This window comes from Tubulanus polymorphus, chromosome 6, assembly GCF_964204645.1.
Source record: "Tubulanus polymorphus chromosome 6, tnTubPoly1.2, whole genome shotgun sequence".
Lineage (NCBI taxonomy): Eukaryota > Metazoa > Nemertea > Palaeonemertea > Tubulaniformes > Tubulanidae > Tubulanus > Tubulanus polymorphus.
Genome location: NC_134030.1, coordinates 14,794,728 through 14,812,350, shown reverse-complemented (window position 1 = coordinate 14,812,350; position 17,623 = coordinate 14,794,728). Strand labels below are relative to the sequence as shown.

The window sequence follows — 17,623 nt, the reverse complement described above, 5'->3', positions numbered from 1 at the left end:
ACGGGTTCTCGGCGAAATTCTCATGTGAATCAGGCGTTCGTCAAGGCGAGAACCTCTCCCCTTTCCTCTTTGCAATCTTCTTACAAGATCTTGAGAAACATTTGCAAGACCACGGTTTTCTAGGATTAGATAACTTACACTTACTATCTACCTCAGAGTTTGTGCGGGGGTTGGGTCAGAAAATCAAAATGTTTCTACTCCTGTATGCTGATGACACCATTATATTAGCGGATTCGAAAGAGCAACTACAATTAGGTCTCGATGCCATGTCTCAGTATTGTATTGATTTTAAACTATCAATAAATGTCAAGAAATGCAACATTATGGTATTCAGTCGCGGAAGAAAGAGAAACCCAGTACCTTTATTTAAATTATGTAATCAGACAGTTGATACAGTGCCCGAATATTGTTACTTGGGTGTACTTTTTTCTTCATACGGTAGTTTCAAAGGCCATATTAAGTGGGCGGCAAACAAAGGAAGGAAAGCGATGTTTTCTTTGTTACGGCAAGGTAGAAAACTAAGTTTGTCTATCCCAACACTTATACACTTATTCAATTGTTTGGTCGTGCCAGTTATGATGTACGGATGTGAAGTCTGGGGGTTTGAAGACTTAGATGAGATTGATGCTGTGCAAACCAAATTTTACAAATATCTATTAAAGATGAAAAATTCTACTCCATCAGTTATGGTATTAGGTGAAGTCGGTGAGCTCCCTTTGTCAGTGTCTATCCACTGTCGTATGGTTTGTTATTGGACTAAAATGAAAAACGAAATTACGAAGAACAAATGGAATGTTATTTTTTATATGATTTTAGCTGAACTTACTGAGAAATGGGATTTACAATCACCGTGGTTTTTAAAAGTTAAAGGTATTATTTCCCAATGCAACCTCCTTCACGCGTTCAATCAACTAAATGTATCGGAAAGTTTTATTAAAAGAACTGTTCAAAGTGTCCTCAAAACTGCGTACATTAATTACTTTTGGAACGAACTGCATCATGATAAAAGGTGTTGCTTTTATAATCTTGCCAAAAAAGAATTTTGTTTTGAAACGTATCTAAACTTGCCAGCCGATTTAGCTCTTCCTATTTGTTTTTTCAGAACATCAAATCTCTGTATGGATTCAATTAACTGTAGACTTTTTGATTTACCCGATTGCCTTCGTTCTTGCTCTTTATGTCATAATATAACTATCTTCGACGAGTATCATCTATTTGCAGAATGTTCAATTTTAGACGAGTATAGACAACTAGTTTGGAACGGCCCCATCTCTTTAAACTTATCTAAATTTGGAACCCTATTAAGTAGGTGTAACAACAAATCTAGAAGATTAGGAAGTTTTTGTAAAACGATTGTGAAACTTATCAACCCTCGTCGTCATTTAAGGATCTAGAAACCCACTTCTTTACCATTCAGCCTTCAGGTCCATTGTAAATAGATAAGTAGCTGTACATAACAACTTCATTTTTCTTTGTATAGTGTATACAACATGTATTCTGTGTACAGCTGTTGTGTTCCTTTTTTCTCTGTCAAATTTTATTGATTATTCTATATTTTACGTTATGTTATACAATTGTAAATACTTCTTGATGTCCCTCTGTATACCTCTCGTTGAGGTGATGAGTGTAAATAAATTTCATTTCAATTTCATTTCTTTGAAAGAAGGGGCATTCTCGACGTTCGTGTAATAAACTCTTTTATTATTAGTTAACATTCCCTCTGTCTTTTAGGTAAGTGTACCTCTATTTGGTAAAGCATTGTTGTTTTACTCCCGTGTAGTTTGTTGGGTCATAGAATACTCATGTTGGCATTGAATAAAGAAATAAGTATTTCACACGTGTAGATCTTGACCTTGGCATTGGTCAGTTATGTTAATGTCCAAGTTAATATAGGTCAGTTAGAGGTATGTAGTTTTAGCTTAGCTGTTGGCTTTATATGTTTACGCTTATTGTGGCTTGGTGTATGCGCTTTATGTGTCAATAATATAAGCTTATATACGTTAAGCTTATATACGTTAAGTCTAGGAATTAATGTGATTAATGTCTCATGATTAGTACGATGGTGTAAAATGAGAAATGTAACCTATATCCTGAAACAGCCTTGGGGGCCACTCTGTAAGATGTCCTCTTTGAAAGAAGAGGCATTCTCGACGTTCGTGTAATAAACTCTTTTATTATTAGTTTACATTCTTCTTTGAAATCAGCTGTTTTCCCGTAGTGGACTCTGAGGCTCGGGACCAGCCGTGGTATATCCCACCACTACGTCAGACCTCACACGGATCGCGCAAAGGAAAAAACACATCAGGAGTCAGCAGATTATTTCAATACAAAATTGCACAAAACAAATTGCATTATTTTAATAACAAAATGTTCTTTTTTTCAAAAACATCATAAAATTCAAGGTTTATATACTTCATAACTAATCATTCTAGAAAAGTTTGAGAGAAGTTCAGAGTGTTCTATGTACAACAACATTAATATTAAGCGAGTGGCGGGAGGTCGGTCGAAAAAAAGCGATCTTCACTTAAATCCGCGCCTGATAATTTGTCTCATTAATGACATTACTGCTGGGCTGGTTGCTATACTTCGATGGTCTGCACCATTGAATATGGCCACATCAACTAAGTTTGCTTGAATATGATATTCCCTAGGCCTAATTACATGAGCCTATTAAGAATAATGAAAACCATGTTATTTCATGAAATAATCTAGTTCTTTGAGATTTAAGGAAAATCCTATGTAATTAATGAGTCCTTGGCCAACATTGAAATCAATCCAATTCAATCTACTTTATTTCATTACATATCACTCAATGGTGACTAGGGCCTACTTAATGTATGATAATTACTTAATCAATGTACCACGAGCAATCTGTTGATTCTTTCAATCAGGCCATGATGTAATTCAAATTCAATGGTATTTCATACTTGTTTTTAACAGTTCCGGTTTGTGCGGCGACGTCGAGTCCCTCTAGGAATCCGTCAACATTTAGTGTGTGGCGATACATGTTGAATATTCAAGGAATCCATCGATATTTATTAATTCTAGCGTTCCCGGCGATGTAAGTTATCTGATGATTTCATCCATATTTAATTCTTTTTTTTAACAGGTCCGGTTAAGTTTGTGTGCAGCGACGTCGAGTCCTCCAAGGAATCCGTCAACATTTAGTGTGTGGCGATACATGTTTAATATTCAAGCAATCCGTTGATATTTGTGAATTCTAGCGTTCGATGTAAGTTATCTGATGATTTTATCATCAGTTTGTGTGCTGCGACGTTGAGTCCTGTGGAATCCGTTGATATTGCCAATTCGAATTCAATAGTATTTAATTCTTTTTTTAAATTTTGAAACACTGAATTGAAGTTTGAAATATGGCAAGGTCATTGGTTTTCATATCTGTTCAATAGGGCATTGAATATTGAATTTGACAGATTTTTTAGCATTCTTAACCACTTTCCAAGTGGGCATGATGCAGCTGAACCCCTAGTTACATGTACTATTAACTTTTCCCTATCAAAAGTCAACTTTTTTAATGTGCCCAATTTTCTTTTGTCTTCTCACTTTAGATGGCTGATAAAGAATCTGGAAGTAGGACAGTTAAGGCTCGTTCTGGCAAGAGAAAATTATATTTCCGATCTGGAAAAAGTCAAATAAATTCAAATCTAAAATGGCAAAAATGCTGTCTGCCAGTAAGTTTTCTTCCAATCTGTGTTATTGAATTAGAAAATAAATTCGATCTTTTGTGTTTTTAATTTTTCGAGTTTTTCGTTCTTTTTATCGATTGGTTATTTTGAGAAAATATGCCATAAATACCAGTATGATTCTGGGTGTTTTTGGGATGCATCTATTCATTTTTCATTGTTAATAGTCTCTATCAAAGGTGAGATGTGAGTTAATGACTTACATACCAGTACCGTATTTATTGTGTTTAACACAATTTTAATGTTCAGCAAGCATACAATGGATTAAATATGTGAGTATGAAATTAATGTTACCTGGATAACCAATAGTTATGATCAGTAATTACATAGTACATTTATTAGCCTACATTATTCCTAAACTGACTCAAAAGTAAATTTCGAATTGAAGGTAACTTAACCCTGGAAATACTAGATTTCTTATTTCTTACTGGATTCATTCAAACTATACATGGATGAAAGCTTATACACTTCTAAAAATAGTAATTATGAAATATGCAAATTAGCCTAAGCCTCCAAATCTGCACTAGCTGTTTGTAATCTGACATTGGTTCTACACATATTTCGCAATGGAAAAGACGGAGACCTAAAAAGTAATATTTTTTAAAATTTCCAGGGTAAAGTCACCTCAGGGTGAAAAAAATAAATTCCCGAGGCTATAAATTTAAACCAAGTTGATTTCAAACTGTACCTAGAATTCATTTAGACTTTTCTTTCAATTGCTATTAGGACGTCTTTCATCAAAAGAGACATTAGAGGAAACCCAAGAAACCTCTGATGAGAATACCGATACCGAAACCCATTTTCTACCGATTGACCAAAATGTTTCAACTCCGATTTGCTCATTATCTTCAGATGGATCTCGCATGCAGCTGTTACAGAAACTTGTTACTGATAAAGATACCGAAATAAAGGAGTTAAAATCCAGTATGTTAAGATTTGAACAAGGAGCAAAGGAGCAAAAAGAATTCATAGCAAAGATAATAACAGAAAATTCATTAGTCAAATCTAACTCTGAATATTTGAATACAAAATTACAGGCATTTCTAAATGCAAATCTATTGCAAGTTTTAGATGGATCAGTTGAAACGTTTTTACAGCTATGCCTATTAACGCTGTCAGACCATCTAAATACGTGAAACTTGAAACTCCCAGTATGGATTCAGCATCTACTAGCGCCCGTACCCTAGAAGACCGAGCATCAAAATTGAAATGTATCTTGGATTATGTTTCAACTAAAGATCAACCATGTCTTGACGATGCTGCATCAACTTTATGCCAACTATTAAAGCAATATCACTCTTCGCAACTCTAGCTAAATCCCATTTTATGGCTACATCTTTGTCTCCGAGCCAATCCATTGACTTGAAACTTCATCTTCGCCTTCCCACAAAGAGATTGCTACGTATGAAATCAATTCTCGAATCAATGGATCAACCTATTTTTCCATATGTGGCGTCAATACGCAATGAATTAGTTTCTTGAAGTGAGGACTTAGTCCCATACCTCCATGCTGGAGAAATGATCATGGAAGTAAACAGTCGAACACATGAAAAACAGCTTGCACCTTAAGTCGTGCTGAATGAAATTAGGAACTATTTTCAAAGAGCTGTACAGATTTTGTGTGACAAGAATAAGCTTAATCTTTTCGACCAATTCCATAGAGAAATATGGATAAAAGTTGGTGTTGATAAAGGTGGGGTAAGTACCAAAATGGTATTTTCAATTATCAACAGCAACTCTCCAAACAGTCCCGATTCTTCCCACCTTCTTGGCTACTTTGAAGCCATTGACGATATTGAAAATCTCGAATTTCTCTTCGGTAGATGTAGAACCGAATTTGAAAAAGTAACGCCTATCACAATCAATGACACAATATATTCTGTGCGCATTTTCTTAATAGGGGACATTCACTACCTGTGTAGCATGATGGGACATCAATGATGTTCGGCATCATACCCCTCTCTCTGGTGTTTTGACCCTTAAGATGACTTACGAAACAAGAAAGGGCAACCGCACTGATAACGGTATATCCTCAGCGGGATATCAATAATTATCTAGAGGATCTGAGTACGTCTCGGCATGAAAGACCTGGACCAACCAGTCACAGCATTAACGGTCCCATGCTGTTCCGACCATTAGACATTATGTATCTAGTTCCCCCACCATTACATGTGTCTCTTGAGGTGGGTCTGCAAATATTTGAAATTGTGGAACAATTGAGCTCGACAACGCAATGCTTGGTGAGCGGGACCCCCTCCTCAATGAGAAATGGAAGGATGCCTCCAATAAAGTGAGACAGCTCGATGAACATCTCAAGGATCTCAATGAGAATCTTACATCATCATTGAAATTCACTAAGATGCTAATCAATGCCAAAAAAAATGGTTCGAGCCCACTTAACTGTTTCTAACTGTTCTGCAACTATATGCATTTTTCGTGTAATTGACAACCCTTGACCGAATCTATATGCCTACTGTGTAAAATGTGATGCACCTCACCATGAGCAGTGCATTGAAATTCACCAAGGTAGTCTTCCAACTGCGTTTCACTGCCACCAGTGCACAGCTGGCAAGGAAGTATCTGCCAATACGATTTTGAAAACTCAGAACGAAATACAGGACAATTTGAAATTCGACATAGAGGCAGTTAAAATTCATTTGATTCCAGCGAGATCAAATTTAAAAGCAATCCATAGCCAAGTCAAAGCACTTCAAGGTCATGAAATAGGCATTGCTCGTCAAGCATACCACTCCAACAGTTTTATAGGGAACCATATTCATAAGTTATTGCAAATTGACAACATTACTAACAATCCCTTACAACTACTTAGTACATTGAATGACCATCCAACAGACAAAGCAAAATTTCTTACATTATTTGAAAAATTCAGTGTTATTTATCGTTTATATACGGCTCACAGATTTTTGTCACAAGATGAAATCGAGAAACTCGAGAGTCTTTGTCACAAATTCAGTTATTGGTTTCCCATAACATTTCCCAATTCGACTATAACTCCTAAGATGCATATTCTTATCTACCACATCCCTGATTTCGTGAAAACCTAGGAATCCCTTGAATTATTTAGTGAACAAGGTCTCGAAAGTAAACATGCCGTCATGAATGAAGATGCTCGTGTGTACTGCAACATCCGTAATCAAGTCCACAGAACAAAATTAATGTTCATTTATCATGGTCTTTATTCTAGTCGAAACCATATTGATGCACCAATTGTAATCCGGAAGTATGTGTGAAAGACAATTCACGAATCTGTCAGAAATGTGGTAAGCATGGCAACACGGCTGTCATCTGAAATGATAGAATTAATGTTTAGAAAACATCTTAAATATGTATTTCTGACAGTAGAGAAGTGGATGAGAATTGGGCAATTCTATGGTACTAAACCATAGAGTTATGTTCGGGTTTAATCCCTCCCTCTCGCTCTACTGTCAGATAATTCAATATCAATGTTTATGGTCTGTCTATATCTGTCTGTATGTCTATATGTATTTCTGATACTAGAGAAGTGGATGGGAATTGGGCAATTCAATGGTACTAAACCATAGAGTTATGTTCGGGTTTAATCCCTCCCGCTTGCTCTACTGTCAGATAATTCAATATATATGTTTATGGTCTGTCTATCTGTCTGTATATCAATGTTTATGGTCTGTCTATTTGTGTGTATGTCAATGTTTATGGTCTGTCTATATCTGTCTGAATGTCTATATGTATTTCTGACAGTAGAGAAGTGGATGGGAATTGGGCAATTCGATGGTACTAAACCATTGTTATGTTCGGGTTTAATCCCTCCTGCTCACTCTACTGTCAGATAATTCAATATCAATGTTCATGGTCTGTCTATCTGTCTTTATGTCAATGTTTATGGTCTGTCTATCTGTCTGTATATCTGTAGGCATCGCAACACATTTAAGATGGGGAAGCAACCATATTCAAAAATAAGGCAATAGGGCAGGCGGCTGATTTTTTCTCAATATCCAATATTTTTGTGGAACCGCTAAGCTACCCCATCCTCCACGGCAGGGATTCGAACCTGATGCCATCGAGATTGCCATGGTACGAACCCTGCCACAATAGATCGAGTGCGCAGCTGCACGCGCAGCTTAGATGATAATTATTAGCCAATCAGATATCCCATTTTATTTTAGCCCGGGTTTTCCCATTGATAGTTCTTCCGTGAAATTTACCTCAGCGATTATACAACAAGCAATCTGATTGGTGCCACAAGTTTTCGTGCGGCAAAGCTGCACATGTACCTGCGCACCCGGTCTAGTGTGGCAGGGGTTCATGACGTGCCTGAGTGTAACGATGCCATCAGGTTCGAATTCCTGCTTGGGAGGATGAGCTATCTGGGTCAGGATCTGATAGCCATCAGTAGAAATTCCAACAAACTAACCAAAATGTCACTTATTTCAATGTCACTTCTCAAATAGTATTGAATATTTTGAACTGTGTGTAAATCTTTGCTGCACATGGTAGGCCTAACTTGAGATGTGACATCTAACCTCTCAACTAGGGGTGGGTAAAACTGGCTCCCAACATATAGAATGGTAGCTCCCAATTTTGGCACTATAGATCCACTCTTAGCCTACTTAGCTCAATTTTCATTTTGATTTTCGGTCATATTACATATCAGCATATTTTTGCGCATTAAACAGAATTTAAGATCTGAGTTTTCCTTTCTGAGTCTATTGTTGAGATGAGTTGACTAAAATTTGAATTGAATTGATTCCATTTCGCGGTGGCTCAGCTGAATAGCGTACAGATTACACATTTCCAGGCATTATATTCCATCAAACAAACACATCCCGTATCAACAAACATAGAGATGATAATTCCTGAGACATGAATGGCCAAGTTTTTAATTAGTTTTTTAAATAAACATCAAATTCAATTACTTTTACAATATCTGGCTATAAATCTAAAGAACTCACTTCATTTTTATAAAATTTATTAAGACATCAGCGTTAAATTTTAAGATTTTAAGAGGCAGATCACGCGACAAAGCCGTTTTGTTTTCTAGAACATTGTGACGTCATACGCATAATTGACAGGGAGCAAGTGCACGTCTTCACAGCCAAGGTCGCTGAAAATTGCGGCTCCGTACCGTCATGATGTTCGCATACACTCGGCTATATAAACAAATGTATTAGCGACGCGGTATTAGATTGACCGCAATTTCACAAGTCAGAATCCATCCATTCATCCACAAAATGTCAAAAAATACAAAATTATACAGACTTTTTGTTTATATCATAGAAAGAAAAACAAATACTAACTATGATTTTCTTTTTTTGATATTAATAAATACCGACTTGGAAGACCTTGGCTATAAACCTTTTGACTTAAAAATTGTGGATTTTAAATTGGCGGATAATTGGAAGCCCTGGTATTTTTGGAAACCAGATGGCCACCAGTAAGCCAACTTGGATGATATCATTACTTAAGATTAATAAACAGACACACGTAAAATATCAATGCTCTACGTTCAATACATATACCTGAAGAGTGGTAAATAATGGCTAAAAAATGAAAAATACAAATGAAATGTAACAACTTTGTAGGGTTTCATACCTGAGGTTTATGTATAGCGTTTATGACATCCACCAAACCACTGACTTCTTTACCTCCAGAATGGCTTTGGATATGCTACAAGTTAATTTTATTGAATCATACAAAAGAAAATTCCAAATTTTTAGTCGCAAGTACGCCAAATCCAAGAACGTACCTCTCCTTGTAATTTCCTCTCTTTTTGTTCTCTGCCACTTCTACATGACTCCGATCCGGAGGTTTGTGACCTTCGAGATCTGCAATCTGATGATCTAAACTGACCGGATGATGATGATGATGATGAGGACGACCGTTTTCTCATTGACCTTTTACGCCAAGATTGAGGTGATGATCTTTGTCTACATAAATTTGTACACATATTTTTCATTAGTAAAGAATGTACAATTTAAGTGTCTGCCTCCTACATGATATCATCCAATTGCTGTCAGGTGATTGGATCTCGGACAGCTGGCACGTAGGTATAGTCACTAGAGGCAATTGTCGCACGGGATATAGAAGGCAGTCTTTTTTGAGTGAGCTACTCAATTCTTTGAATATTCACAAGTTTAATCTTTGAATATTCACACCATTAAAAATACATTTTCATGTAAACAAAATAACATTATATATTTTGATTTTGCCCAAAAAAGGCTTTTTAGGAGTGGTAGTATAGCTAAATAGTGGTTCCGAAATCTAGCACAAAGCCGCACATTTCAAGAGCACTTGGGCACAGACAGGACTGTCTGCACCTTCGATCGAGGAGACCAAAAATGCTTAACTCTCCTGATTTTTGGAGTGCTGGCATATTTGCGACATCGGGTCTGAGTGATGTGTATTCAGTCTTCCCAAAATTGCGAGATCAGTAACAAAAGTGTAAAGGTAAGTCCAAAGGATTTTCTATTGAGGATTGCATTGACTCACTAGGGGATATCTAATTTCTGAAAATTCTGACATCGAAGAAGTACCGTTAAAATTTGTTATCGTTGATTTTCCAGATTTGGGCTAGCACAAAAGTCGTTTATAACAGCAAAAACTGCAAAGTGTTCCAATTTTGGCGGAATTGTTCCAATTTGGCCTATGAAAATACGCCGTTCTGACAAGGTTGAAGAAAATACGAATTTCATCGCAAATGTCGCGATGTTGAAAATGTTTTCAAAATACAACTTTCATTATAAAACTTCCTCATGTCTCCTTCCTATGATATACACAAAATTAAATAAATTTGTTATGGTAAAAGCATGAAAAGAAATGAAAAGAAGTGACATGAATTGGCCTTTGTTTAACATTAGCTGTATTCACTTTCGAATTGAATTGAAATGGGAAATATCAGTGTCAGTCGGTTAAAACAAAATGGCAGACGCTTGGCCGATGACTGATTCAGAATCCGCCGATGAATCTTTCATCGAGACCGTTGGTTCGACATTGAAAAAGAAGAAGCGGAAGCAAAAATTTCGTAAAGATTATAAGGTTAAATTTCCATCCATAGCTGATAGTAAACGAGGACTGTATTTTGCGTTCATCTTGTGGCGTCGACTTTCAACTCCTGCAGTGTGCCGGCTCAAACTTTATCCCTGCTTTAATCAAATAGATGGCAGATGGGTGCAACAAGGCTGTTAAGTATGTACTACTAGCTGTACGTTGAAAAGTGTATATCATATATCATTTTTTCTTTATTACTTTTTATATTTAATTTTGAACTTATTCCGGTTAAAACACTTGAACTTAATCCTAACACACCAATTGATATAGCTAAAGGTGTTAATGGTGAAAATATTGCTAGAAATGTTATCACCGAACTAATTGTAACTGAACCACTAATAATAAAATAATATATAATTTTACTTTTTAAATATTTTTTCTTTTTTATCTTTAAGTCACTTTCAAATTCTAATATTTGTTTTTCCAAATATAATTTTAATTTAGTTTTATTTATATCATGAGGAATAATATCAATATTATCAACTTTATCATCCATTTATTTAGAAAAGAAATTACTTATTAGTAAATTTATAAGCAACAAATAATACAATAACTGTTCTACCTAAAATCCAAATTATTTCATATTTCTTCTGTTCATTACTTGGGGTATAATAATCTGATATTGTATGTTTATGTAGATATAATTTTTCTTTATTTGTTACTGTGTTATATAAACTCATTGCATCATCGACTGATTGAAAATCTCTATGTGAAATTTTCTGATCATATAATTCTTTGTTAATATAATCCATATAGTTTTGTCTCTATTCTCTATATTCTTCTGCAGCTTTATTATATTTTTCTAATGCTAAGTTATGTCTTCTTTGTTCTGCTATTGAACTATTTTTATCAATATGCTTAAATTAATAACCACCACTAGTAAATCCTAAGGCGTTAACAATTGCTGACCCTATAATAGTTATAATTGCAGATGCCATTTATTTAGTAAAAAAATTACACATTTATATAGGAGGAATACATTTTTATTTTTCTAAATAATCAATTGTTAAATTAGATAAAGTAACTGCTAACGTTAATTTTAAAATATCAATGATATCAAATCTATCATTCTAAATTCTAAATACTTTTTTAATACAATTCTATATCCAACAGTTCTAACTGATAATAATCCTCCATTATATAAACCATTTATTATCCACTTATTATCACTCATTTATTAATAAAAAAAATCACCTTCTTCAAAATATTTAGTTAACTTAGTTATAATTATTTCAACATTTATTTCATTACTACTTTTATGATTATCATATATTTCAGTTATTAATTTTCTAATATCATCAATGATAAAATCTTCATCTAATTCATAAAATCCTAAAGACTCTCTTATTAAATCGGTTATCTTTTCTACATTAGAAGTTTCTTTATTTATTGTTGTTTCATATTCAAATGTTAATTCATTAAAAAATGTTATATTTTTGATATGAGTTATTACATCATCAATGTTAAATTTCATTTCTTTCTCACATTTAAAATCAAATCCAAAACATGTACTCGGTCCTACTGTTATATTCATATTTATATATAAAAAAAAATTACTCTTTACATCTTATAAATAATTCATAAATTACAGGAAAATTATTTAAATCAATTAAGTACCCATTATGATTTCTTATTTCTAACTTAAAATTATTAAATTTTGGAATACATGGTTTGAAATCACACTCAGCTAAATTATAATTTATTTGCGTTCCAAATTGTTTAACATTTTTTAATGGTATAATATTTAATATACTAGAATTACAAATTGTATCTTTAGTTGCTTCGAAAGTTTTTACAGGGTCAATTAAATTGCAATAAATATCAAAGTGTGTAAAAGGCATTATATTTGAATTACCGTCTATGTTTCCTGTAACAGTATCTGGTGCAATTCCTAGCAATTTAGCTAATGGTTTTTTTGCCATAAATGCATTTTGACTTTCATCATATACCTTTATTTTATCTTTATTTGTGCTATCACTTTTTATAAATCTAATTACAAATTTATCATCTCTTCTAATTTTCAACCGTGCTCTTCGATTAATTTCTTGAGCTAATGTTTCTAAATTATATAATCCTGGTTTTAAAATTAGATGAAACCATTTATTTATATTTCTAATATGAATTGAAAAAGTATTATCCTCAATAGTTTTATCCGTTATATTATAAAAAGAATTACATAAACTTACATTTACTAATTTCAAATCTACGCAATTCGTAAATTCTCTATCTAATTGTACTAGTAAATTATGCAATTTAGAATTTAACAGTTTTCTAGAATCAACATATATTCTATATTCTTTCAATTCTACCATTTATTTTACGTATTTTATTCAAAATCTATTTCATGGTGCCCCTTTTCATTCTTACCTTTGTATATGAAATAGAAATCACCTGAACATAATTCTTCTAGATCTTCACTAGATAATCTATGAAATCTATCTGGTAAATATGTTCTGAATTTATATTTATTTCCTTTTAACCCTTCATATTTTAAATGAATAACTAATTTATCTCCATAATTATTAGTAACTGTATCAATATTTGTAATTAAATATTTCTTATGAATTGTTAATTCTGTTAACTTCCTAAATTTATAATCTACAGATTTTACATTTGTAGTATCTTTTATTCTATTTAAGAATGATTTGTTGTTCTCACTGTGTGCTTGTTTACTCTCCATTTATTATACATAGTTTTATTGAAATTTGATTAACATGTAAGAATCCTTTTCATAATCTCATTCTCTTTTGTTTCTTCTCTTTTAAATTTTAGATATTCATCTAAATTGCAACCATAAGCGACTGTATGAATTCCATCATCTAAAATATATCTTTTACCATCGAAAGGATTCAAACTTATCTTCTCTATCTCTTCAATAAACATTTCATGATCTTCTGATCTTAAACATTTCATCTTGTGTTTTCTAACTCCTTCATTGAATATACAATTGACATAATCTTTGAAATGAATTTCCGTGCTTGGGTAAGATTACAAAACCATTAATGAAGCTCAGCAGCTGAAAGACAGATAGACATAGAGAGACGTTGGATTGACTCAAAACCGTGTATAATATTGCACGGCTAAGCTGTTTAGTAAATAGAGGGTTGTGATAACATCTACCATGTTGAGAATTACTGAGCTATATAATACGGTGTACTCGGCCGAGTAGACCGCCGAATTTAACCACTCACTCGGCCGAGCAAATACCTTCTTAAATTATGCTCGGCTGAGCAAATGCCCGAGTAACTTGTCAATTTAGTGACTATTATATACCTGAGTTACTTGCTTACAATAAAAATCCGGGCTGTAAGACAATCCATATCTAATATGACCGTATGGTCAACACTATTGAAAACTATGAATAAAATGTCCATAAGCCAATACCAAACAAAACAAACCAAAAAAAGGAATGTAAAATCACGCGAACTACATCAATTTGCAATTTGGATCACGCAAACTACTGCACGTCAAAACAGCACGTTGCCCGCTGCGCAATCGGGTTTATTCACTCAGCCAGTCATAAAGCTATAATATGATAGAACTCAATGTAATGTAGATTACACGACTGTTTTCAACGCAAACGCTCCACTGTGCCCCACTTAACAAACTAATACAAATAATCAGGCTCCAAAACGGATCGCTAATGCGAACGTTAATAAAATGACTTCAATTAATGATGATAAAACAGGTATTCCAGTCGTGTAAATATCAGACTCATCTCTAAAAATTCGATGCTATCAGTGAATCAGCCGTGTGGCGAACACAGAAGTAAATTTCCGCATTTTGAGACCACATTTTCCTCAGATATCTTGATGCAACATTACCTTACGCACGATATATCAAAACTAGATGAATCATTGAACACATCGCACACATTAAATCGGTATGTCATACACCTTGAATATCAGTATTCACGCTAGAAATGATGAATATCGACATATTCAATCGTGCTGCCATTTTGTTAGTGCAATATCGCGCACCAGCTGATCCTCCTCGTTCAATGTAATGACGTCAGGTTGGAAGTCAAAACTGGGTCAACACAAATTTTATAGAACCAAGATTTTGAGGGGTTTCATCTTTGAAAGACAATAACTACCGAACCAAGCATCGAAATTTCACATGTGTTATTTTGGACAGTTAACGATTCTTTATAAAAAAACGTGCTCAAATAAATCGAATTTTAGAAACTTTTTGGTAAATTTCTCAAAAAATATGAAACCCAGGGCTTTCAACTTTGCGCACCATAAAAAACAAGAAAATTAATTTTAGAAAATTATTTGATGCCTGGGAAAAAAATAAAGAATTTCTGGGCTAAGCTAATGTGGAATTGCAAATTTGAAATCGAAGTTTTAAGAAATTTGGGGAATGATGAGATTTGGCGATTGGGTAGATGATACAGGTCTTCGACTCTAGTAGTGGTTTAAATTTTTTTATTGAAAATTCTCAATAATTGATCGCGAACTTGCGACCGACTTCATTTACTTATGCCTCTAAGCTGGTCTGCAACTTCATTGCCTCCATGGATGAAGAAAGAGCTCTTCTGATGTCTGCTTCATCATGACTTCGAGCATATCGTGTGGCCTAGCCAGCCGGCCCGGTCCCGGGCCACGGGTTTGGCTGTCACTCGATATCCTAGAGTCTTGAGTCTGGGTGGGTTGAAGTAGACATTGTCATTTAAAATAACATGCTTATGTTGTTCTGTATGAATTACCCTTGTGTCATGTATGTTGTATTAATTTATTTTAAAATTTGTATTTATTGAATTTGGGAATTTTATCCCGGAATTTCAATGTAATAAGGATCAATAAGGAATTGAATTGTCACCTAATACACATGCCATCAGAGGACACGGAGCCGTATATGACAGCTATGCTATTATAAATTGCTAATCTCACGAAACTTGCATACTCCTAATATCAAACATATTTTCACAAACGATTGAATATTGAAATTATATGTTTACACATTTTCATATTGACTGCTTGTAGCCGCTGATGAAATTCACGCCGGCCCTACACACATCGTAGATAGCTTCGTCATTCCACCGGCATGCCCACGTCAGGGTCTGACTTTTATATCAGACTTCCGCATCGTGTATACATCCGCCATTTAACCGAATAATTCGATTTACTTATCATTTCTAATTATGCCTGCCGCTTCTGATATAATCATACATCCTTTACTATTACAATACGTCTTCTAATGATATTCAATGCAATATAACATTTCGACGTTCAAATATAGGTCATTATATAATCACAGGAAGCCATTCTACATCTATGTCAATAATATTTTGCCAGATAGCTTGTTTGTGTACACATAAACCTGTGACGTTTTGCACATCGATTTACGGCTGTCATTTGTAAAATGACGCTGAATGGTTAGCATTGTTTAGGTTTCATAATGGTAACGTTTTATAAGGCGTCAAAAAACCAATTACAAAATATATTTTTGTTTAACCCTTACAATACCACTACCGTATGGCATACGGTACAAATTGGCAAGCTAGCATACCCGTACTGTATGTGATACGGTATCACTTAACCCTTCTTATAGAAGGGCATAACTATCAGTATCAGCCGGTGCTGCCATGTGCATAAAATCCAAGATGGCAACCGCCAGGAAAAAACAATTTGGCTGGATGAAACGGTTCAGCATCTCATATATGATGCTGACAGTGATGCTGGTGACTTGGAATTTGGTAGTGAACAAATTGAGACTGACAACGAATATGACAACAGCAGTTCAGATGATGAGACTAAGTCAGAAAATAGGTTTATAGTGCCGGCAATGATTTTGATGATGAAAATGAAATCAGTGACAATTTTTTAGACCCTGTTGATATGCTTGTCATGGCAACGGACACCAATAACAATAATGAAGAACAAGAAACAAGCCATCCTTAAGGTCACATAAATCCAAATAATACGTCTTATTTGTAAGCCCAATGGTTACCAGCACCATGGTATACAATGTATCAGTGTCAAATACATAGGTAACAATTTTCTGAGGCCTGAAATTATACCACAATGAAACCCCTTATATCCGACCTTCCGACATATCGGTGGAGAAGTTGGTAAAAGAGTGGAAAAATAAATTTTTTAGTTGTTCTATTGCTTTGAAATTTTTAGTATATAAAGTCAGGATATATGGCATACAATTTCAGTTGGAATTGAATAGACCAGTGCATTTTGCTGGGAGACAGAGCAGTTTAACTGAAACTTTTTTTGTGAATTTTTTTCATGGTGGCCATTTTGGAGTATGTGACCTTGACCTCAAGTTCACTTATATCCAAATTATTTATGTCTATATTGTTGGCCCAAAAGTTAACAACAACATGCTATATAAATTTTCTGTGTCAGATACCTTGGTAACTATTCTATGAAGTTTCAAATATACCCCTATAAACCCCTAAATTCCCTCCGGTACAGCAGCAGAGACACTATGTGGTATTGTAAGGGTTAATCCGTTCAATTCGTCCATTAGTAGTGAAATTACAGGCTAATGAAATTGCGTTTGAGAGTGCTAACAAGATGCCCATGGGCCTTGAAGCATTGGTACATTATGTCTATGTGTCTAGTATGATTTTATTCCTGAAAATGAATTTATTTTCTGCCGAACGATTTAGCCTAGGCTATTTGTACTGTTAAACATCATTAATGCGATTCTGTTAAAAAGACGAAACTAGTTTATTCTTATGTTTTCCATCATGACCCAGCCAAGATATTTATATCAATCAAGATTTGGATACAAAAACCCATTTTTACGCATGAACTGTTAGGCCCCACTGAATAATGAAAACAAAACCAGAACGATTTTTCTGAATGCAATTGCAAGACCATCTGATCTTAGAGCTCCAAGCTCTGATGCATGTACGC

The 17,623-nt window shown here is 34.4% G+C and overlaps 1 protein-coding gene across 5 annotated transcripts in view; it reads right to left on the bottom strand.

Moving 5' to 3' along the window:
• Nucleotides 1-3,964: 3,964 nt before the first annotated feature.
• The window catches only part of LOC141907588 (peptidyl-prolyl cis-trans isomerase G-like), a 77,365-nt gene continuing 63,706 nt past the window's right edge, over nucleotides 3,965-17,623 (bottom strand). For all 5 annotated transcript variants that reach the window (XM_074797273.1, XM_074797271.1, XM_074797274.1 and 2 more), the window contains 3 exons: nucleotides 9,445-9,625; nucleotides 9,291-9,365; nucleotides 3,965-7,007 (listed from right to left, as the gene is read on the bottom strand). In XM_074797273.1, the coding sequence (XP_074653374.1) occupies nucleotides 6,972-7,007; nucleotides 9,291-9,365; nucleotides 9,445-9,625 (292 nt within the window). In that variant the 3' untranslated portion in view covers nucleotides 3,965-6,971. The remainder of the gene's footprint in view (nucleotides 7,008-9,290; nucleotides 9,366-9,444; nucleotides 9,626-17,623) is intronic.